The sequence below is a fragment of the Periplaneta americana genome, chromosome 10, assembly GCF_040183065.1.
Source record: "Periplaneta americana isolate PAMFEO1 chromosome 10, P.americana_PAMFEO1_priV1, whole genome shotgun sequence".
Taxonomy (NCBI): Eukaryota; Metazoa; Arthropoda; class Insecta; order Blattodea; family Blattidae; genus Periplaneta; species Periplaneta americana.
In genome coordinates this window covers 16,256,765-16,280,101 of record NC_091126.1, presented here as the reverse complement: position 1 = coordinate 16,280,101, position 23,337 = coordinate 16,256,765, and the positions used below count along the sequence as shown (strand labels likewise).

Genomic DNA, 23,337 nt, shown 5'->3' with positions numbered 1-23,337 from the left:
AGAAACATGGTGGCCGTGGACCTCGAAATGAGACTCATCGGAAAATACATTCTTCCAGTCATTCACTGTCCAGTGTTGATGTAATTTTGCCCACATTAAGCGTTTTTTGCACATAACAGGGGTTAGCAGTTGCTTCTTAATAGGCTTACGAGCCCTTCGTCCAGCTTCCAAAAGCCTACGCCGCACTGTTGTGACGTGAATATTCGCCCCAGTGGTAGCCATTAACTCGTGGGTTAAGTCGACAGCAATTATTCTAGGATTTAATTTACTTTTCCTGACAATTAAACGATCATCTGCAGGTGAAGTCTTCCTTTACCGGCCACAGTTTCCTTTTTTCTGGGGTGTGATGGATCCAATCTCCCTGTATCGTTTTATGATCGAATTAACAGTAGCCAAACCGATGTGACATTCTGCAGCAATTTGCCTCTGTGTCATAGAAGAATGCTCTGCTAATGTTATAATTTTAGACCGTTTTCGTGGAGTTGTATCCATTTGTGAAGATAACAGAATGTACACAGGATTGCAGTATTAAGTCTTCAACACAACTGAAATGCTTATAAGTACAAAACGACAGGCAAAATGTCACATATTATAAAAAAAATAATGACAGACCTTCAACAATGGAATTACACGTACTACAGATGTCAATTAAAGCAGTATGAGCAGCTGTGAGGCCAACAATGACAGAAAATTTAAAAATATGTCATGTTCGGATTAATTTGCACACTACTGTATTTTTGGTTGTAGTAACATTGCAACAATTTCCATGAGAGGTAAAGAAGAATAAGCCATTAGAGCCTTCAAATTAGTACAAGTTCACAAATTAATCTTACAATAACACTACCTGCGTAGCTCAGTTTGCAGGCGCGCTTGCTTGCTGATCCTGAGCTACAATTACGTGTGGGTTTGATTTCCACGTGGGCTGATTATCTATTTGGTTTTTCAATTGTAAGACAAATGTCAGATAATCTGTGGCAAATCCTCTGCCTCATCTCGCCAAATACTGTATCGCTATCACCAATTTCTTCAGTCCTAAATAACCTGGTAGTTTATACAGTGTCATTAAATAACCAATTAGGCTGGGCGCACACTTATCTAGCAAAACTGCTTAAAGCATTATGCTTAACAATGTTTTTGTTTCGTATTTGAGCATTTTTGCTAGATAGAAAAACTTTTCTTTTTTCCGAGAACATTAGAGCCATGGCAGACTAGAAGTAGAAACAGAAATCAGTCTTGCAATGGCGGTAGAGGATGCTGTGGTTGTAGTGTTATGGCATTGGATGGACTTAGATCGAAATTTGCTTAATGCAATTTCGTGTTTGGGCCGGCTTGGGCCTTAGAGAAACGATTTTTTTTTTTTCGCGAATTATGTACTGATTAAAAAATTAATACGAAAATAATGCACAATTAGATGTCCACCCAGCAACCATCCAGAACAGTAGACTACTGGTACGTAAGTTATTCTTTATTTGGACTTCGTATTCGCAATGGCATTTGTATCATCTCTACTGTCATAGATACAGTGCATTGATTATTTGTTTTACCTGGGAGACTGGGAGATTACGCTTTCTCATGCTCCTAGTTTAAAGTAGCTCATTTTGTTTCTATGCCTACCATATTAATTCTGAACTTCTCCATGTCTTTCTAAGGTAATTTCGGGTTTCAAGTCGGACTCTGGTGTTAATTATAAGCTAATCTCGGGTCAAGTTCAGATTTGGGCCTAAGAATTTCGGCTCATGCAGACTTCTGTAATCTATAGTGCAAATAGGACTTATTTGAACGAAAGCAGCTATTTATAGTTACTTGTAAAACGTAATAGATTATACTTCCATGAAAATAACTTCAAGAAAAGTTTTGAGAAGTGTTGAATTTGACGAAAATTTGTGTATAAACAGCTTTAGAGTTTAGAGTGGGACTTGTTAAGAAATTCAAAATTTACTCCATATTTGAATAATTGCAAGGTAGCTTAAAGAGATTAATAGAGCAGCCGCGGCGAAAATGCGACTCACGAGCACATTGTGGCTCGCAGTGCATTTCCCTTGCTTCCTACCTACAACCCCCACCCTCTCACTCACTGGAGTCAAACTCCGTTCCATGTATATTTGTCTCTGACCTGCGAGTGGCATATCGTCGCAATGTCTCTTTCGAAACCATGTACCTCTATAAAAACGAAAGTTTCAAGTAGGATGGGAGGACACATTTTTTGCTGACAATATGATGAGAATATTAAATGTATAATATATTCACAAGTATTACTAGGAAAATGGTTGTGTAACATAAAACGGCATTATAAGTTACTACATGTTACTGATGAAACATTAAAAGGTTAAATGTTGTTGTTGTTATTATTATTATTATCATCATCATCATCAACATCACTGTACGTCGATCCTTTTTCAGCAGATGTACGAATAATGCGGTTAGATCTTCAATTTAAATTCACATATTTACAATGTGATGTTAAATGAAAGCTAGATGTAAGGACTTGACAAATGTTGAACTTTTCAAATCTTTGGCAAAAAATAAATATTTGAAGCTTCGTTCTTTCGCTTGCTCTGTTGAAGCTATGTTCGCTACAACTTACATTTGTGAAAAATTATTTTCAACAATGAAAATAGTAAAAATCAAATTTAGATCACGACTGACAGACAAATACCTTCGTGATCAACTACTACTGGCAGTAAGTGACATAATTCCTGATTTTGAAACTCTGCCGCAGAGACATTCTGAAAACAATTAATTTTAGGTTGTGATAATGTGTCCTATGTTTTTTTGTTCATTTCTTTCTTCGTTACACATACTAAACATTAGTTTGTAACCTTGTACTGGTATATAATTTTATTTAAGTGCTTGATGTAAGGAAAATGAAAAACCGTTAATGTCAGACAGTTGCTTCAATTCCCCTTCGGGTGTCCGCCTCCCTCCATAGGTGCTATGCACGTTGCAGCTTACACAGTGGCTCGGCGCACGATAGCATTTTCGCCACCGCTGGACTACAGTGATAAAATATAAAATGTCAGTTAATGAAAATCTTTGTTTCTATTCAGAATACAAATAATGAGCAATAAGAAGAGAACTGATAAGAGAGCAAAGTTATTACGTGATCATCATAATTTAAGTTTGGAGGTTTCTTTTTGTCCAAGTATGATTTATAGGTTTTCCAGTATAAAGGTGTTAATACGTTTGATATATACTTTGTAGGATGGAGAAGACTTGGAAGAGAAAATGTTAGCTCAGAGAGCTAAACAGAAGGAGTTAATTTCACAACTTAAGACGCAATTAGAAGATCTCGAAAAGTATGCCTATGAGACAGGAGAGGCTGGTCTTCCGCAGAGTGTAGTCATGGAAAGGCAGAGGGTGATTATTGGTGAGTTATATAATGGCAAATATCCTCTTAGATTCTGCAGAGTCCCTTCACATTTTTTGCACATGCAAATTTCATCATAATTTTTTGTTCCAAAAGGACATTATATAGCCCGTAAAGTATAGAGCAGTTGTAAATATCCAACTACAGAGTGAATGGTTGATTGGATTTCTGCCAGCCAGGTTTTACCTTGTTCCAAGCACATTTCCAATCACAGATTACGGGGACAACTCATTGTCGATAATGAAAACAAAACAGCAAAGAATATACCGCTCCTGCATGGGTGAACACAGCATCTTTCCCAGATTGTTTTAATTATAACCAAACTTCCTGGACAGCCCAGAGAATGAAGTTCCATGATGAAATAAATTTACAGACAGTTTAGTTCATGGCTCAATATCTAGAAGATTGTGCACAGCTGAATCACAATCCTCTCATTTACGGCCTTGGTTGGTATAATGCTAGGGTGTGGAGGAGTGACAATTTGACCCCTTAGGCATTATCATTAAACAGGAAGAGAGGGAGACTGACATGATTCCCAGGCTAGTGTGATCCTTCTTGTTTAAGCCACTGTTGATGGCGTGATGTCAAATTTAACCAGAATCCTATCAGTTCCGGACAGATCGACAGGGCTGGAATCAGTGCATGACTTGCCTGGCATCCATAATAATGAGCCCTGAAAGAAATGGGCCATAGACCCATCTGCCACTAGTATACATTTCGGATTTCTTCACTTCTCTTCAGCTGCCGATGGAACCTTGGCATTAGTGGGTCTTAAAACTCCAGCAGGCATTGAGAACTTGGCTTTGGCAGTGCTGCTTTTCTCCCTCAGCTTGAGAGAGCAGGGGATACGGTAGTAGTGTCTATCTATTCTGTTGTGGATACTCTTATGTAGATGGCTTAATTACCCATCCACTTAACATTCCACTAGTTGACAGCCCTTTCAGCTTTTCTCCCTTAGAAATTGACATAAGTCCATTGAGTGGAACAGAGTGAACAAAGTGAGACAAGTGGCTGTTAGGCTACGAGCTCATATAGGGGTTAAGATGAGTCTCAAGAGCCCTTAAGGGGAGAGGATGGTATTTTTTGGTGAAAAATGAGTAAATTAAAAAAAAAATTTCTTTAAAATACTCTGTGATGTGTGGAATGCATAGCATAACATTTTGTGGGTATGTGTGTCCTTATCGGATGTTGAGTCGCTATTTGTAAACTTCCTGCGTTATGGATTTTTAAATCACTCTCCCACTTTTATTGTTGTTTCTGGTAAATTAAATTTTGAAAAAAAAAAATGTTTTTTCTTTAAAATACTCTTTGATATGTGTGGAATGCATTGCATAACATTTTTTGGGTATTTGTGCCCTTATCGGATGTTGAGACGTCATTTTTAAACTTCCTCCGCTATGGATTTTTAAATCACACGCCCCCTTTTATTGGTTTCCAGTAACTTCATTTTTTTGCTACATTGCCAGACAAAAATGGATATAATTTCTGAACTATTAAAGATACATGCATGAAATTTAGAACACACATTCTTTAGACTATTAGGAAACTTTTCTCTGTAACAGAATTTTGTTAGTTGATTTCATTTTAAAAATACGTCTGTTTGTTTGCAAGAAAGGAAATCAGAAAATTGTTATTAAATTTTAATTATTTATTTTACAAATGTAGGGACCAATATCAAAATTCTGTTACAGACAGTTTGTAGAACATGCTTTTGTAAATGCATTGTAAAAAACTGTTTGAATCTATCTTTAAAAACTGTTTAGATATATCGGTTTAGTACAATCCTGCATTAGGTATATTTTTTTTCAAATTAAGGCCCCCAAATAATTTTTTTCAAAATATTTATATCTGGTTGAGTTGCTACAGCTATGAGCTCTCTACATACAAAAAATTAATATTTTACACCAAATAGGAAAAAAGTTAAAAAAAAAAATACCAGCCTCTCCATTTAAAGGGCTGTGATAAACATTTGTACTTTTTTTTTTTTTTTACATACTGTATGTACTCATTTCTCCTCTTTTCATACATTCACTAACTCTTCTGGAACATGAGCTCGGATCTATTGAATTTTTACCTAAGGCCATTACATTTTGGGATGATAATTCTGAATAATTTACTAAAATTTATATCCAGGGCTTCACAACTTCAGTGCTACGTGTATTTTCAAACTTGTGTGACACTTATAACTTCCTCCCAGGCTTCAGATTGAGCAAATTGAGGACAATAATAGTGTTGGGCACGACTTTGTAGAGTATTTCTCCCCAATATGATTTCATTGTTTGTAAGCATTTTGATCATCAGTGCATAAAGAATGAGATAAATTGAGACTAAGTCTCCACGCATGTTGAGAGACAAATGCCATGTCACAATAATATTCATTTTTTTCACTCTGTATATCAACAAATGTAACTATATTTAAAAAATGTTAACTGTTCTAGAATCTCGATTACCTGTCTCACAACTATATTTAAAAAAAAAAAATGTTAACTACTGTTAAACTTGATTATCTGTCTCTTAGTTAACCGATCATTGAATTATCCAATGGTCTTCCTGCTTTTTTTTTTTTGCCCCTAATTAATCACGAAATGGAGCTGAAATTCGATCTGAATGTGAAGCTACAATTCTCAATGACAGTGACAATAATGGAGGGGAAGAAGGTAAAGTCCACACCTGTTGAGTAACGGTCGCGCGTCTGCCGCGAAACCAGGTGGCCAGGGTTCGAATCCCGGTTGGGGCAAGTTACTTGGTTGAGGTTTTTTCCAGGGTTTTCCCTCAACCCAATACGAGCAAATGCTGGGTAACTTTCGGTGCTGGACCCCGGACTCATTTCACCGGCATTATCACTTTCATTTCATTCAGATGCTAAATAACCTGAGATGTTGATACAGTGTCGTAAAATAATCTAATAAAATATAAAAAAAAAGGTAAAGTGCCTGAATCACGCATTCCAGCGCAAACTGCACTTGCAACAGTAGAGACCTTCATCCATTTTTTTGGAGCATGATTTTTTACTTCGTAGAATTAGAATAAAGATCATAAAAATTGTTGATAATGATTTTCAGAAAAAGTGACAGACTTCTTTAAAAACATAAAAATAAGATAACAAGCAGAATGGATTATCCATGTTTTTTATTAACCGTTTCTCACCTGCTCTTCATTACGTTGGATAATCGAGGTTCTACTGTATGAACATTTTTAAACAAACAAAAAAATGCATGAAAATTACTCGAATACTGGGTAATTACTCCTTTATGTACCCAAAAAATGTATTTTATTTATTTATTTTTTGACAGATCAACTGAAAGGGAAGCTCAATTTGAATGTAGACGACATGGATAAATTAACAGTGGATGACCTACGAAGTCAAGTGGATTATGCAATAAGTCAGGTAATGCAATATCAGAAAGAAATTCAATGGGCATGCTGGTGAATTAATTTAAAAGGTCATGTCTGTTGTGAAATTTTCAGGTAGTTGTACATTATTAAGAAGCTCGATTGTTAATATTTTGTAATACCTTGCTGCCGTTTACTTGTAAGATCCATATAAATCTGACTGTAATGAATGAATTTTGAGAATCTATATTAATTTTGTGTCTATTACATGTAGACTACATAGAATTCTTGATCACAATATGCTTTACACATCTCAGAAGAACGACTTATAACATGCCAGTTAATAAAAAGTGAGACAGTTCACGTATAAATGTCAGCTGTTTGGCCAGTGTTTGAATTCTTCTTCAGGTATAGTTTATCGTTCATATCATGTGAGATTTAAATTTGAATACAATTTTCAGAAATAAAAAATTGCTGAAGCCTAATTTTGTACTTAAGTTTTTATTCACTATCAGTATTAACACCATATATGGTGCTTGGTAAATTGGGTCATTGTCATAGATAATTTATTATAGCAAGTAGGTTGGGCATGTTGGGCATGTGTATGATGATACTTATACTTGTATCCCATGAATAGATTAATAACACTTAATAACCAGTGATTAGTAGGGCAAGTAAAACAAAATGGCGGCCAGGTCCACAGGTGATTATTTCGAAGATGATTATTATTGTACAGTACTTGAAGTACTTGGATAGAAGTGATGGTGAGCGTGAAGTTTCTTTAGTGGAAAGGGAGAATTCTTACGAGGAATTAGGTGACAGAAAATTTCAGGAGGTATTTCGTTTATCAAAATCTACAGTTTCGTTTCTGGTGCCACAAATGGATCACTTGAAAAAACACAATAACAGTCATATTTCTCCTATGGATCGGCTGTTTATAATACGATTCTATGTAACTTATTTTTTGTATTTTAAGAAGGAACACTCGAATATCTCTATCTTTGTGTCACTGGCTGAACGAAGAGAGGTTCTTGATGGGTCTTTGGATAATGCACAGTTCCCTGGTGTAAATGGGGTCCTGGATCGTACACACATTCCTACTAATCTTCTGCATCCTTTTCTTTTATGGGTTTTCTATCTTTTTATATAATATATTTGGATATAGTAATTAAGTCTATCGATACTTCAACCTCACATTGGGATATAGTTATTTTTGCATTCATTTTTCCATTGAAAAACAAAGAAATGTTACTCACAAACATAACAGCGCCCAAAGGCAAACAAATGCAACGCGAAAATGTAGGACACGTTCGTTTCGATGTAGAATGGAGTAAGTGCAGTCATTTTTAGATGTTGACTATTATCTTTGCAGAGGTATGGATGCTTTTCTTTAGTCAGTATACCATCATAGACTTTACTCTGGTTAAATGAGGTGTCAGCTAACCATGTTTAAGTAATCAGTGATTATGAATGCTGCACAGAAATTACATTTTAACCACAGTTACTGTTTAACTGTTGTTTTGTAACCTATGATTACTGCATTTTTAACCGAGATTGTTATACTTCGCCGCCAGTGGCTTATTTTCTGACAAGATGAATTAAGGGAAAGATAGGGTGAATTGGAGTGTAAATGGAAGGTTTTATAATGTTGTGGGAATGGAACAGCTGGGAAAAATTCACATTTTCTGATCTCTTCCATCACATGTATCATTGTATTTAATGCTGGAGATTGAACCCCTGATTTGCAGAATGCTGAACATGCTCCTTAGAATTGAGCCACTAGGGGTATACATTGATATATCTGCTGACCACTAAATCTCTACTGGTAATCAGAGAAATATATCTGAGAAATAAAAATTCTTAAGATACTTCATTGTACATCACATCTAAACCTAACTTAAAGCATGTTCTTTGATTATACCTATCCTGAAAGAGAATAATTTCAGTGTATGATAAAAATTAAGCTTGTGCATGCCCTTCAGTGATGTTTGGAATAAATTACTTGACAGAGATCAAAGTAATTAGGTTACTGGCGCAAAGGTATCATCTACTTGCATTTTGTAACAAGCATAACACTTCAAAGAGAATTAACAGTAATGGTTTAGTGCGTAATGGCTGTGGTACCTGTGCTAGCTGCTCTAATACTATTAACTTCATCTTGTCTTTCTCATTTGTAGCTGGTTAACCCATTGAAGATGAAAGAGCACTTGGTAACTCAGCTGAAAACACAAATTTCTGATTTGGAAAGATTCATAGAATTTTTGCAAGGTACTAATGATTTGTATAACACTGTGTGTTTTGATCTAATATGCTTGTTTACCTTTATATGTTTCACAATATGCTCCTTATATGATATTCTGCTTTAACTTTCATGCACTGAAGTAAGTATAGGTCGTGCCAGATAAATCTGCCATGAAATATCAGAATACCTTCTTGCATACGAGTAGAGGAATCAAAATCGTGAAAAATTTGTGGTGGTTTTCTTCTGATATGCCACCATCAGGAAGCACAAACAGTATCATTTTTACATTAGTGATTGTAAATTAATTTATTACATAAAAGAAAGTTGTGTTAAAAGAGAAGTTGGTCTTTTAATTTGCCGTAGTTCTATTTCTTGATTTTTTTTTTTCTAGTAATACCGGTACTGAAATAGAGTTTGAGAACACATTCATTATCTTTTCTGCGAAGCTAGTAGTGTCATATGATGAAGTTCCAAGTGTGGCATTAATAAAGGTGACAGTTGCAACATTTTTTAATACTCACGTTTGAAATAGTTTTGAGTATTAATTTTAAATCCTCTGTGACCGCAGAATTAAATGGCTCTACCTATACTGATTCTTCTGCTCTCATAATCAACTCTTTCTCCTCTCTCCCAAGTCCCAAACTTTTTCAGTTTTCAGCTGGGTGCAAAACTGTCCAAGAATATGTGCATGTGCAAAATTCGTATATAATGTAAGTTGAAAATATGTAGCTACACTATTTAAATGGCTTTTTAATATAGTTTTGCATGTTTCGTCACACACACTAGCATCCTAGGTGATCTCTTGTGCTTGGTATCTACTCCCCAAATGCCTTGTACTGTAGGTTGGAATAACTTGAATTCTATATGGGAATTGTAATTTCGGAAAAATTTATTACTACAATCCAAAACAGAATCCTAAGTACGAATCTTCACTTGATCATTACTTCCTTTCTCTGTTGAGAGTTAATTTTGGTCACACTTAATTCAGTGGCTGTGCATTTGGTACTTTGGTATTCTATTGATTGTACTGTATTATATGTAAATAATATCTTGGGTAGTGTTAGGTTCTAAGTAATCAAAGTAAACATATGAATTCTAATTTTGATAATTTTAACATCCTTTCTTATTCATTGTTTAGTCCCGTCCTTTCCTCTTTATTTTTAATGGCAGAATATATATCTATCATAAAGTATGCAAACCATTTTTTGCATGTATACACTTAAAAGATCGTGATAAATTTAATCCATAAACTTGATCTTTGGAAAATACGTTAAATGGAGTTAGGAGTCTGTCGAATCAAAATTTAGATACAATTTCTTTTTAGAACAGTTTTTGTTAATACTTTCAGAAAAGAAAAGTATAAAAACTAGTACAGGTTGTTTGTAAAATTGGTCATTGATATAAAGAATCTGTTATTTGTGAAGGGATACAGATACCACATTTGTAACTAATGTAAATAGAATGAATACTCACGAGTTTATTTTTAACCTTTTAATTTATCATGTAGGCTAATAAATGTGTGCATGCTAACCTGAAAAGTTGTATACAGATTTGTTTCATGTTAAAAACTCGTAGGAATGTAGAGAGAGTAGTGAACGATCTGGCAATAGGAACCCAGGTTCAAAAACTTCTCAATTGCAAGATCTAGTAATATGTAATATTTGTCAATAAAATATTAATAAATTACCCAAACCCTCTGACATGCATGCATATTGGTTTAACTGAAAACAAAGATAAACTCGGTAATAACTGTTTACTTTCTGCAAGATTGCTCAGACTGACCACTGAACATATAGCACCGGGCAGGCACTACTCTGATGCCATGGCATTCATGCAGATACTCGAAGAGTCACTACCAATCTGCTGGTAAAGTTTTTTCTTGTGATAGACATCCATTATGCATGCGTACAAGTGGGTTGTCTGACTTCCTGGTATTTTATTGAGTACCGTACTATTGTAGACTAGAAGTCATTAATTGAAACATTTCTGTGCATGGACTCTTATTCACAAATTGATCTCTCTGACTTCCTCTACAAGCCCTGTAAGTTCATAACATGGTCACTGGAATGCACTAGGTAAGTGATGGCTATGTTTCCTCTGCTTTTATCTTCTTGGTGTTGCTTGTATAAAAATATTATTTACTAAGCTTCAATTTTTGTTTCAGATATATTTAGTGAACTGTTGACCATATTGATAACTAGAGTCTGAATTTATATGCATTAAAAGTTAATATTTTTACTTTGTATAATTTATGAATATGAAAGCCATTTCCCAAACCTTTTTAGGTGCCATTTTTGTCATTCATTATTTCAGTTTGGCAGTGTCCCAAAGCCGGGAAGAAATTAAACACAGAATAAATATGGGAAATGCCTGTTATTATTCAGTTGAGAAACTTTTATCATCCAGTCTGCTGTCAAAAAATCTGAAAGTTAGAATTTATAATATTACCGGTTGTTCTTTATGGTTGTGAAACTTGGACTCTCACTTTGAGAGAGGAACATAGGTTAAGGGTGTTTGAGAATAAGATTCTTAGGAAAATATTTGGGGCTAAGAGGGATGAAGTTACAGGAGAATGGAGAAAGTTACACAACGCAGAACTGCACGCATTGTATTCTTCACCTGACATAATTAGGAACATTAAATCCAAACGTTTGAGATGGGCAGGGCATGTAGCACATATGGGCGAATCCAGAAATGCATATAGAGTGTTAGTTGGGAGGCTGGAGGGAAAAAGACCTTTAGGGAGGCCGAGACGTAGATGGGAAGATAATATTAAAATGGATTTGAGGGAGGTGAGATATGATGATAGAGACTGGATTAATCTTGCTCAGGATAGGGACCAATGGCGGGCTTATGTGAGGGCGGCAATGAACCTCCGGGTTCCTTAAAAGCCAGTAAGTAAGTAAGTGTCCCAAAGCTCAAGTCTCTACTACATGCTAGTGACTAGCAACTAGGTGACTAGTGAACTGCACACTAGGGAGCTTTGGACATGTATGCTTGAATCATGGCCTTTTCAAGAGACTATTTTTCTAAAAACCATGACATTACGTTACAGCACTGAATTGAGACGGCAGTGTCCTAATGCAGCTTCATTAGGAGTTAGTATGTGGAAAATATAATGGCCTAAAATATTACAATATTAAAAAGTGTAGAAGGTTCGATATTAACAGTGTCAGTGTTCAAAGTTAATGTGTTATTCTACATTATATTTACATTATTTTACCCCTAAAGCATCTTCATATTTCATAACCACAATTGCTGACGATGTGTGTCAGAGGTAAGAACAATTGTTTGTATGCATCTGAAGTCTGATTAGTGTAATATATAGCTAGTCGGCGATGTATGCAATGAAGGGAGAAAGGAACTGGCCACCCTATTCTATTATCTCTTGGCCTAGTTGCCTCATAAGTGGTGCCTTGTTGGTATCACTTGTGACAGTTGACTAAACAACAACAACAAAACAATTGCTGATGAGCCATCCATATTTATTTAGTGTAAAAGTTATCAAGCAAGCATTTTCATTTACTAGCTACTACGGATTTGATTACTATACACTATGTAGCTTTGGATCATGCCTCCTGACGTCACATCCGGCTACTTAGTCAACTATCTTATTCACTTCAGCTGTAAATGTAGCTTTGAGACACTGCCTTAGAACCTACTTCATCAAACATATTTAACTTTGTTACTTAAAGTACTTTTTAATTGACACTTAAAGGGACAATGTATTTCACCAACACAAATTGGGCTTTAAGCTCTCAGTAAACTATATTTAAGTTATTTGGTCATTTAAATAATTAATCCTGCATTAACGTCAGTAATTTTCGTAATGGCGAGGAGAATGGTCTTGATATATAAAAATGATGATTTCTTACCAAGATAGGTGAGGATAATTTCCAAAAGAGAAGATTATTTTAATACAATGGACGAAAAAGATTTGTAAATGAAGTTTAGACTAAGAAAAACATAAGCATTGTATATTTTTAATAGTGCAGAAGGTGATTTAGAATTTCTAACTGATAGTTAAGTACTTCATAATATTATTTAAATGATTCATTTATTGAAGAAACCTTTAATCAACCTTCGGTTGCCTAAAATATAGCAACTGAAGTAATATGAATAACAAATTTATCATGTAAGTCTAATGTTACATTTGAAGGCATTGGAAAAGCGAAATCCATGAAGTCTTTCCATTTTGCTTGTTTCATGTCATTTCCTTGTATCTAATTTCATATTATCCCATTTTGTCTTCAGTATTTCCGAAGACATTGGGATGAGGTTTTTTTTTTTTTGCATTGGAATCTATTTGTACTTATTTTCAACCTTTCTTCTTTTCTTCTCTGCCCATCTGTCATTTTGTTTTCAATGATTTTAATGTGTTTTGACGTTACCTCTGTTTATGGTGAAATTATATTATCGTAATGTAACAAATGAACTCATAAAAATCATTGTCACTGTTTACATTAGCAAGGCACATGGTCTTCGGAATTACTATGATTCCAAAGGCTGTGATGACTTAATTCGAAATTAAATTCATCATCAGCGCTACAACCCGGAGTGGGTTTTGGCCTCCTTAACAACAGCCTTCCATCCTTTATCATGTTAGTCCATCCTCTCATTCCCATAATTTCAAGATCTTTGGATACCCCATCCATCCACCTTAACTTTGGTCTACCCTTTCTCCTCCTGTTATATAGTCTACCCTTTAATATTTTAATAGGAGTGCGTGTTTCAGGCATCCTGTTTACATGGCCTAGCCACCTCAGTCTTTGAGCTTTCATAAATTTTACAACATCTTGACCTCCTATCAGGTTAAGAAGTTCACTGTTGGAGCGTAACCTCCATCCTTGATAATCAGTGACTGGGCCAAAGTCGAAATTAAATTAATTGACATTATTTTAAACACGTATTAGTTTGGTGAAATGCAAATGAATTGAATATGAATTAACTTTTGTATTTGTAAAAAAATTGTACAAAATTGTAAAAATTTTAGAAAATTACTAAATTGTAAAACTATAAAATTTTGTAAAAATTGTAATTGTAATATTGTAAAATGTTGACATGTTCCACATCTTAAAGCTTAATTGCTCATGTAAGATCTATGGAATAAAATAAATGAATGAATGAATTAAGTTAAATGGCAATTAGTTAATTGTGGATTAATAACATGTTTGTGAAATACTTAGTGTAACTTACATAAATTTATGCTTCAATCACAAATCACCACAACCATTATCTCCCACTTCTGCTACTTTTGCTGCTGCCACTGCCACTACCACTGATATGGTCTAGATGTGGTGAGCAACACATGCTCCAAGGCTGCGTTTGGGCATAGGTTCAAATCCCGCTAGGGCTGGTAACTGGGTTGCTTTTGTTTAGAGGATTTCCCAACTATAAGACAATGTCAGGGTAATTCCATAGCTAATCTTCGGGGACAACTTGTTGAAATACAACCTTAATATCACAGATTCAATCGTTATATATAGAATTGTTCAATAACCAATTGAACAACCACCACTCAATTTTAAAATATAATCATATCCATAGTAATAATGCTTATAATAATATTTAATGTAGCTTACACGTAATTGGTTACTTATTAAGGGTTATGGCTTTTTATAAAATTATGAGCATAAAAATATATATGCCTTGGAAGTGTGGAATTTATACTTTTAATTTCATATTTAGTATATTTATATATTAATTCAGAACTTATGCAGAAGATAGAATTCTAATGCAATTTTATTATCACTAGAGTGGAGAAGTGAATATTGTGTACATGTTCAGTATTGATATATCTTATCTTTTACTTCACCAGGTGAGGGCACAACAGAGAAGAGCGTGAAACATAAGGAATGCACATGCAACTGCCCAGTTCATGGTGGATTGTCGTCATTGTCGAGAAGAAAACTTCAGAATAAGAATGAAGATGAGGTGCGACATAACATGAGAAAATCATCACATTATTCAATCTCCATTATATTAAGAAAACGGATAGTTCACATGTTCCAATTTTGCTTTTGAATTGTTGACTATTTCTTGTCTCTCTATACATTCATCTTCAGTTAATTGGGGGGAAACTGCTTCAAATTTAAGGCAATGTATTGGTAAGCAATTTCATGGGAAAAAAACAGTACCAATTATTCGTGTTTCTACCAGTAATTATCACACAGCACATATACTTTGCATACTTCCACTCGGTAATGAGTTTTGGAATAATATTCTGGGGAAATTCCACAGATAGTAACAATATATTTCTATTACAAAAAAGAGCAGTGAGAATAATAGTAGGCGCCAAATCAAGGGAATCGTATAGGACTATTTTAAAAAAACTACAAATAATGCCCATGGCTTGTCAGTATATTTTTTCATTAATAATCTTCCTCGTATGTAATCGTGAAAACTTTGTAACTAATTCAACAGTTCATAGCATAAATACACGTCAAAAAATGACTTTCATACTCCATCGGCAAGTCTATCGTGCTATCAAAAAGGAGTGTGTTATATGGCAGTAAAAATTTTTAATAGCCTCCCTATCGATATAAAAAATGAAACTCAAAACATAAAATTATTTAGGGCCAAATTAAAGAAGTACCTAATTTCTCACGCCTTCTATTCTGTAGGTGAATTCATGACATTCAATAACACTTCATGAAATTGATACTAAAACTTTGTGTTGTAATAGTAGACTATATTGTAAATCTCGTCTGTATATATTTTATCTAGACTGTGACTATAAATTAAGATTTTATAATAGTATTAAGTTTTTTGACTTGTTCCATATTCTAGCTGTAAGCATGTATGAATACCGTGGAATGTTAATAAATACAATACAATAGGAAACTTAGGATCATATAATGAGCTTTCGTGTATGAGTCTTAGATTTACACACAAGTTAAATAAAATAATTAATTGTTATTGTATATATTATTGTAAACGATCTGTAATAATTGAGGTACTTCGTGTTCAACTGTTAAGTTTACTGAGTGTGGTAAGATTAACTTATTATAGATTATGCTTGCCTAGATTAAGAATTACTGTTAGTAATTTTTTTCCATTTACAGATTCGAGCAGAGACAATAAACATAATGAAGAAAGCAGCTACACTACTACAGATATTTGCGGTTGCACAGTTTGGGTGTGGTAGTGAGCATTTCAAAAAGAACTCTTTGAAGAAAACAATGAAAGCAAATCATTGGGGGTAAGAATTAGTTTTTTTTTTTTTCTTTTCAATAATTTGTGTAAAATCACACATCAACACTGGCTGAAATGCTGTACTATTGTGTAAGTGTGAAATGTCAAGTTCTCAGTAGTTGTTACATGCACATATTAATAACTTTACATTAATTTTATTTTAGAGGATAGAATGAATAGCCATAAAGAGTAACGACGATTTCGAGAAATATTTACCAAAAATTGTATTTGTAAGGTGTCCAGTGACATCGTAAATTTTTACATACTGCTTAATTACATTCTACAATTTGCTTATTATTATTAATTGTATTTTTTTATCAATTATGTTTATTATTGTCATTGAGTGTAATTAGTTACCACTGCCACCGAGTATTTACCCATTTGCAGTGTGAATAAATACATACATATAAGAGTATACTAATTGCATACATGTCATACACTTCATATTTGAAAGATGTAACACAGTTCGGAATAATAAGAATTATTCCATATACAACACCAGGAAAGACTCATGTCCTACATTGTAACACAATTTATTATACACAAACTCTTCTTTAAAATTGAAATCTCTAGCTCTTACCCTTGAGATATTAATATCTTTCTTTCTGCATTAATTTTTTTTTTTTTGTAAGAGTATCTAAAACATCACATATCATTTCTACTATTGAGGAACTATGAGCTACCAGTGTAGCTCAGTTGGCTAAGGTGTTTGTCTGCCAATATGAGTTGCGCTCGGACATGGGTTTGATTCGCATTTGAGCCGATTATCTGGTTGGGTTTTTTCCCCAGAGGTTTTCCCCAACCATAAGACGAATGTCAGGTAATCTATGATGAATTCTCGGCCTCATCTCGCTATCACCAATCCCATCAACGCTAAATAACAGGGTAGTTGATACAGCATCATTAAATAACTACTTTAAAAAATTGGATACGAGCAAATTCTGGGTAACTTTCGGTGCTGGACCCCGGACTCATTTCGCTGGCATTATCACCTTCATTTCATTCAGACGCTAAATAACCTAGATGTTGATACAGCTTCCTCGTAAAATAACCCAATAAAAAAAAATTGGAAATGTGAAGGAACTTCTTTGATTTTGTCTTTTTCTTTTCTCATAATACTATACTTAAGTTAAGGTGCTGCAAGAAATTTATTTGTAAATATATTGGAAGTTTTGTTTGGTGTGCCTTCAGTTGTGTCGGGTTTTGTGTACAGCTTTTTAAAACACATTTGTTGTCGGATTCTTTTTTTATTCAGTGTTAAGTTATTCAGAAATTATGGATGTTAGTGTTATGAGTTTTTATTCGAGATATGATGATTGCTTATACGAAATCTTTGAGAGTGGAGGATACTTGTCGAGTGTTGGAGCTAGGTTTGAGTTATTTCTTCTTATATTTTCCGCTATATAAGGAGTAATTGAAAGTAATAATATAACAGAGGCTTTTTTTTTTTTTACAAAAAATGTGACTCTTCTGAGCATTACTCGTTAAAAGTAAAAATATCCTTATATTGAAATGTTACTTAGAGAAAGTAGTGTGTTTATAAAGATGGTCACGTTACTTTCAAAACTTGAATTACCATAAAATTTCACATTTAAGAGATAAGCCTGAGGCAAGCGTATTAATATTGTACAGTGAAACCTATTCAAATCAGAACCTGAATAATCCGGAATACTGTCTATTTCGGAACAATTTATTGGTCCCTGCGAAATTCGTATGTATTATGTGTAATTTTTTTCTGAATGAAACGGAAACTGTCCAACGCGGAAACGGAAACTGTTTGCTTCTGTTCAAAACGGAAATAATATTTTGACACACTACTTTAATGTAAACTATATTTTGAAACAGTATGTGCTTTCAAGGAATGTACGAAATACGTAGGTCACTAAGATAAAAACAAGTTTTCTTTGCAAAATTGTTGAGGGTTTGAGGGTGTGTTGGCCTGGTGGTCATAAATTTTATTACCCTGTTGACTAGGCTGACGAGTCCCTTCAAAGATGTTCAATGCTTCACTCCTATATACTGTCATAGCTGGGTATCATAGAACGCAAGTGTATTAGCGATTTCGTGATAAAAAAAAGTTGTGTAAAAATGTTGCACTATATTAAATGATGAAGTAAAAGTTATCGAGGAAAATTAGAAATGCACGTATGGAAAATAATGTTGAAATTTATGAATAGAAAACTCACATGTAACTTAACACTTTAAAAAATAAAGGCCGTATCATGAGTGAGTGGCTTGCGGTCAATAATGGTGACATAAAAAGGAAACAGAAAACAACTGGTTACGTAGAAATAAATGAACTATTGTGAGAGTGAATTCTTCTTGCCCTTTCAAACATCATGCCAATTTCTTGACCTATTCTGCAAAGCAAACCATTGAACTGGCAAAGAAATTAGATAATCCAGAATTCAAGGCTTCTAATGGATGGCTCCTAGTTCAACTAAATAATCTGTTGTGATATACAGTACAGTATTATAGTATAGTGTTAGATATTAAATTTAGTGTAATTAATAAACTTATTAGTGTTTAATGAGTGAGTTACGGTATAATTTATACAGAAAATGAGATTTTCATCAAGATCATTCACCAATTAAATAAGTGACAGGAAGCTGATTTAATGTCAGTAGTGTTAAACGGAATATTTTGTAATTCCTACAATTTGCGACATGCCATATTGTTTTTCATTTATACAAATGATAAAATATTCCATTTCAACTTCACACCTGAATAACATGGAAACCTGTCCACAACGGAAAAAAAATTAGGACCTCGTCACTTCCATCTTGAACAGGTTTCACTGTATTACATATATCTCCTCCACAGAAAAGTTTTGAGACTGCATGGTTACTCTACATACTAGACTGTAGTCATTAGAGTGATAATTCACTATTTTTATTAAAAGAATACGATCATAGAAAAAACACTTTTTCATTAAATATCATATACCTGTTGCTGTTCGTTATGGTAATATTGAACATTTGCTTATATAAAGGCAATGTTTGTTTTAAATTTTAAAAGTTAATATAAGTGTTACTTTCAAAAGAAGAGTACTTGTTATACTTCGATCATATTTTCAGAGATCTAAGAGCTAGTTTTGAACTAGCTGTGGACTACGTAATAAAATGTGCTTCAAATCCAGAGAGCCCTGTGGACAGTGATTACACATCTGATTCCGAAGATGCGCCTGTGGTGCTATGCAATGTGAAGCTCACCTCAGCTGTAAGGAAACATTTAGCTCTTAGCATCCGTGACTTGATGCAACATGGTTTGATTCCTGTAAGTGATTAATTTCTAATGTGACTGAATTAGTCATAAGATTTATGTACAAGGCAAAAACATAACTGAAAAGTGCTTTGAGTAATCTAATGAATATTTGTTCTGTAAGACATAGGTGTTCGTAGGTACTTTTCATTACAGTACCCATTCATTATCTATTTATTCCTGATAGGTATGATTCTAGACTCTTAAATATGTTTTTTCATATGAAATATATCTTTTAGAGACCATTCTGTAAAAATGAGTTGAAATCTGAAAAATCGAAACTACTACGTGGTTTTCATTTTTGAGTGTGTGCAATGTATGTTCGAACTGCTAGTTTTTAAATAAATACTGTACCTTGAATAATAAAATGATCCTATTTATATATTATAGTTTTCAGTATTTAATTTAGCGTTTTTTTTTTTAATTATTTACATGAAATACACCAATTAAACAAAGGTTTCATATACCATTGGGGATTCAGAGTCTTTCTTTAGGCAAAACACATTTTAAGCAGCAAAGTTTTTAATTAAAATAATTACAAACTTTTCATCATTGTAATATTCGACCCTCAGTTGTCGTACAGTTTTCTCGGATTAGTGTTCTTTGTGTTATACTTATTTACCTCTACCATTTGTTGATATAACAAACATTTTACGTGAGTGCCAAAATTTTGACACACAAATAGTTCTTTACATTAAGAATTGAAATATTTAATTGCTCATATACCCAAGTCTGTAAAGGGCTCTTTTCCAGTACTGATAATGAATCCAACAGATAGGTTCGCCATCTGTTGGATTAGATACCAAGAGCTATTCTCCAGGGCTGATAACAGATCCAATCTCTCTGTTGGATCCTTTACCGAGAGCTATTCTCCAGTACTGATATTGGATCCAGCAGATAGATTCCCTTTTCCTTGCCTACCAGTTGGATGGCTGATAATGGTTCAAACACATAGGTTCCTCTTTCCTTGGCTTCCCACCCCTCTATTACTTGGTACATGAATCTGAAAATTCTGCAGTATCGATCTAATGTTTTCTAATTATTAACAATAATTGAAGATGGTACACACAAAAGAAATGTAAGTACCGCATTGTGTTTCAACAGTTTTCACAGAAGTAAGAGTGATAAATTACATGCTGAATTTTGTAAATTCTGCAGACAAATGAGTTGTCTTTCACAAAAACAGCAATACTCCAAAATTGCATTTTAAATAGTGACCACTATTTTAGCATCAATCCATATATACTGAATTAAACTTTCATTGCCAAGAGAATTAATTCTTAACTTCAATTTAAATTAAGTTTTTATTTAAGAAGTATTCAAAGGCAATTTTGAACACTGTTTTCATCTCCCAATGAAACAGTTTATTTTTAGATAATGTTTCTTGTAGAAGACCCTTCAGATGCAAGGGTAGTGTCTTGATATAAACACAACCTCTTCTTTCTGATTTCTTTAGTATGTCCCTAATGGTGGTTACTAATGCTAAGTTATTCAAATGCAACTTGATGTGATATAATTACGTGTTCTTTACACTTATTTGTTGTAGGTTGGGCAGAGTGTAAGTGTTGTGCCATTTATTGGATGTTTTCCACAAATGAATACAAATGGGAAAAGTATGCATGCCTGGGAATTAGTGCTCAAATATTATGAACTGAAGAATGGTCATCGGTTCAACTCAACACCGGCCAGAAAATTATCACAGAGTTTCAACTTAGACATTGTGGGAGGGACTGCTATTTCAAACAAACAGGTCAGAGTTTATGGCTCTTAATTTTGCTTGCAGATGTTGTACTATAATAGTACAATTCCCAATGTAGAATATTGTTAAAATATAATTTTTTTTATTTCAGAATTTGCTTGGAGTAATAGGAAACATCATTGCTACACATACACGATACAAGCGAAGTTATGACTCACATTTCAAAGCTTTCGTCTGTGCAGCATTGAAGTATGTAATTTAAAGAAATTATTTTGTAAATGGTTTCTAAATTCCAGATTTGAGTCTCAGTTGGTTTTTTAATATGTAACTGTAAATTTCTTTTTATATTTCTGTTTATTTTACAGCATGAAGAAGTTAGTTCCGTGGCTGCATTTGATATTCAGGTGTCATACACTTTTGGAATTGTATTACCAGCCGTGGAGTTACGTTGCTAAAACAGGTAGAAGATTTTTCTAACAGTTTAGTAATTTACTGAAAGCTTACAATTAAATCGGTAATAATTGGGGCCAGGAAGTTCATGCCCTAAAAACGTACTAAATATGCATGCAAGTAGCCCTTTAAAAACCTCAAAATATGCCAATAAATATGCTCTAATAAAATTATATATTTCTGGATATCACTAATAAGTTAATAATAATAATAATATAATAATAATAATAATAACCATTAAATGTAATAACATTGTAGGTCAAACTAGATTAGATTAAACTTACATTATTTAAACTTCATCTTACGATGTTGGATGACGTATATACTCCGTTGATGTGACGAACTTGATAGCTCAGTTGGTAGAGCACCTGACCAGAGTACAGGAAGTCGCAGTTTCGAATCCCGCTCAAGGTTGTGAAATTTTTCTTTCATGCCATGGCATGATTGTGACTATATAAGTATTTAAATATTCATTACATTTTTTGTTGAGAGTGGCACACTACTGTGTCGTGAGATTTGCTAGATTTGCCGCGAAACTTTCAGTAATTTTCTGTTAAAAATAATATAATAATTTCTCTCAATACCAGTTTTCAAAAATAGAATATGATGCTTTTATTTAAAAAACCCAAATTATGCATTTTTATGCAGCATAAATTTGTTGAGCTTAAACGCGAAAATATGCCACAATAATGTAAATATCATGAAATATTATGCATTTATAAAAATAAAAGTCAAAATATGCAAATATATGCAACATAAAATTTGGTTTGATAAGCTTAAATTTTGATGATTCGTGAAGATAATTAATCAGCAAATAATTATAGCCAGTGGAAAAATATATGCAAATGCTTGAACTTTCTGGTCCTAATAATAATATAATGCATTGTATTTTGATCTTACTAGGTGATCACCTCTATTGTTTCAGGTTTTGAAGATAGTTTTCATAGTCTCGAAAGATTGTCACAGTTCAACTTCGAATTACCAGTGGATCTAGCAGTTCGGCAGTTTCAGAATATCAAAGATGCATTCTAGCATTCTGCAACAAAAAAAAATGATGCACATCTGATACGTAGTATGTAGTACTGTTGCCTAATGGCCCACATAAAACTTAAAATTCAACTTGAACATAGCAAAAATTGATATGAATATAAGTTCTTTCCTTTTCTTAAAATTGATTAGGGTATTTGAATTTAAACACGTATGTAAAAAGTTGTAGAATGATATATGTTGTTTATTGAGTTTTTTTATCTTTTGTTTTTAGGGCTGTGTGAACATACTTCTTTCGCCTGAAATCTTGCCTTAAGTGAGGCTTCCAGTTTCGAATGAATGACTTCTTTCTCTTCCCCTTTGTGTTTGTTTAATTTTTGTTCATTTAATTTTGGAAGAGACAAAATACTGATATTTCATATTCTTTATCTTACGAATCCAGACATTACCAGTGAACTTGTTTGAAAATTAGTTTTTAAATTTGAAAGTAAAAAAATATTCGTGATAAAATATTCTTTCTCGGCATTCTTGAATTATTAAATAATTGGATGTGAAAGTTGTGTGCAGTATTTTCTCAATTTTTCTAACCATCCCTTCCTGCCTTTCCTTCACCAAATCATTTTTCTATCTCAACGGTTACAATAAATTATAAATTAACAAGGGAACTGTTGAAGAGCTCACGTCGAAATCTTCTTTTAAACTGCGCACACAGTTAAATCTCCACAGCAGATAGAAAAATTAGCCACCCCAACTGATTGTAAGGGTGTGAAAAATTACTTGGAATATTGCATTAAGAAACAATGA

The 23,337-nt window shown here is 33.6% G+C and overlaps 1 protein-coding gene across 2 annotated transcripts in view; it reads left to right on the top strand.

The window, feature by feature from the left end:
- Positions 1-23,089, top strand: part of LOC138707464 (RUN domain-containing protein 1) — a 30,968-nt gene extending 7,879 nt beyond the window's left edge. The window contains exons 4-14 of one of the 2 annotated variants that reach the window (XM_069836946.1): positions 3,202-3,367; positions 6,661-6,755; positions 8,878-8,968; positions 14,761-14,876; positions 16,007-16,143; positions 19,214-19,412; positions 20,944-21,147; positions 21,248-21,345; positions 21,462-21,556; positions 22,472-22,618; positions 22,808-23,089. In XM_069836946.1, the coding sequence (XP_069693047.1) occupies positions 3,202-3,367; positions 6,661-6,755; positions 8,878-8,968; positions 14,761-14,876; positions 16,007-16,143; positions 19,214-19,412; positions 20,944-21,147; positions 21,248-21,345; positions 21,462-21,556; positions 22,472-22,578 (1,308 nt within the window). In that variant the 3' untranslated portion in view covers positions 22,579-22,618; positions 22,808-23,089. Of the gene's footprint in view, positions 1-3,201; positions 3,368-6,660; positions 6,756-8,877; positions 8,969-14,760; positions 14,877-16,006; positions 16,144-19,213; positions 19,413-20,943; positions 21,148-21,247; positions 21,346-21,461; positions 21,557-22,471 lie in introns of both variants that reach the window. The other variant, XM_069836945.1, reaches the window with a different exon arrangement.
- The last annotated feature ends 248 nt before the right edge of the window (positions 23,090-23,337 follow it).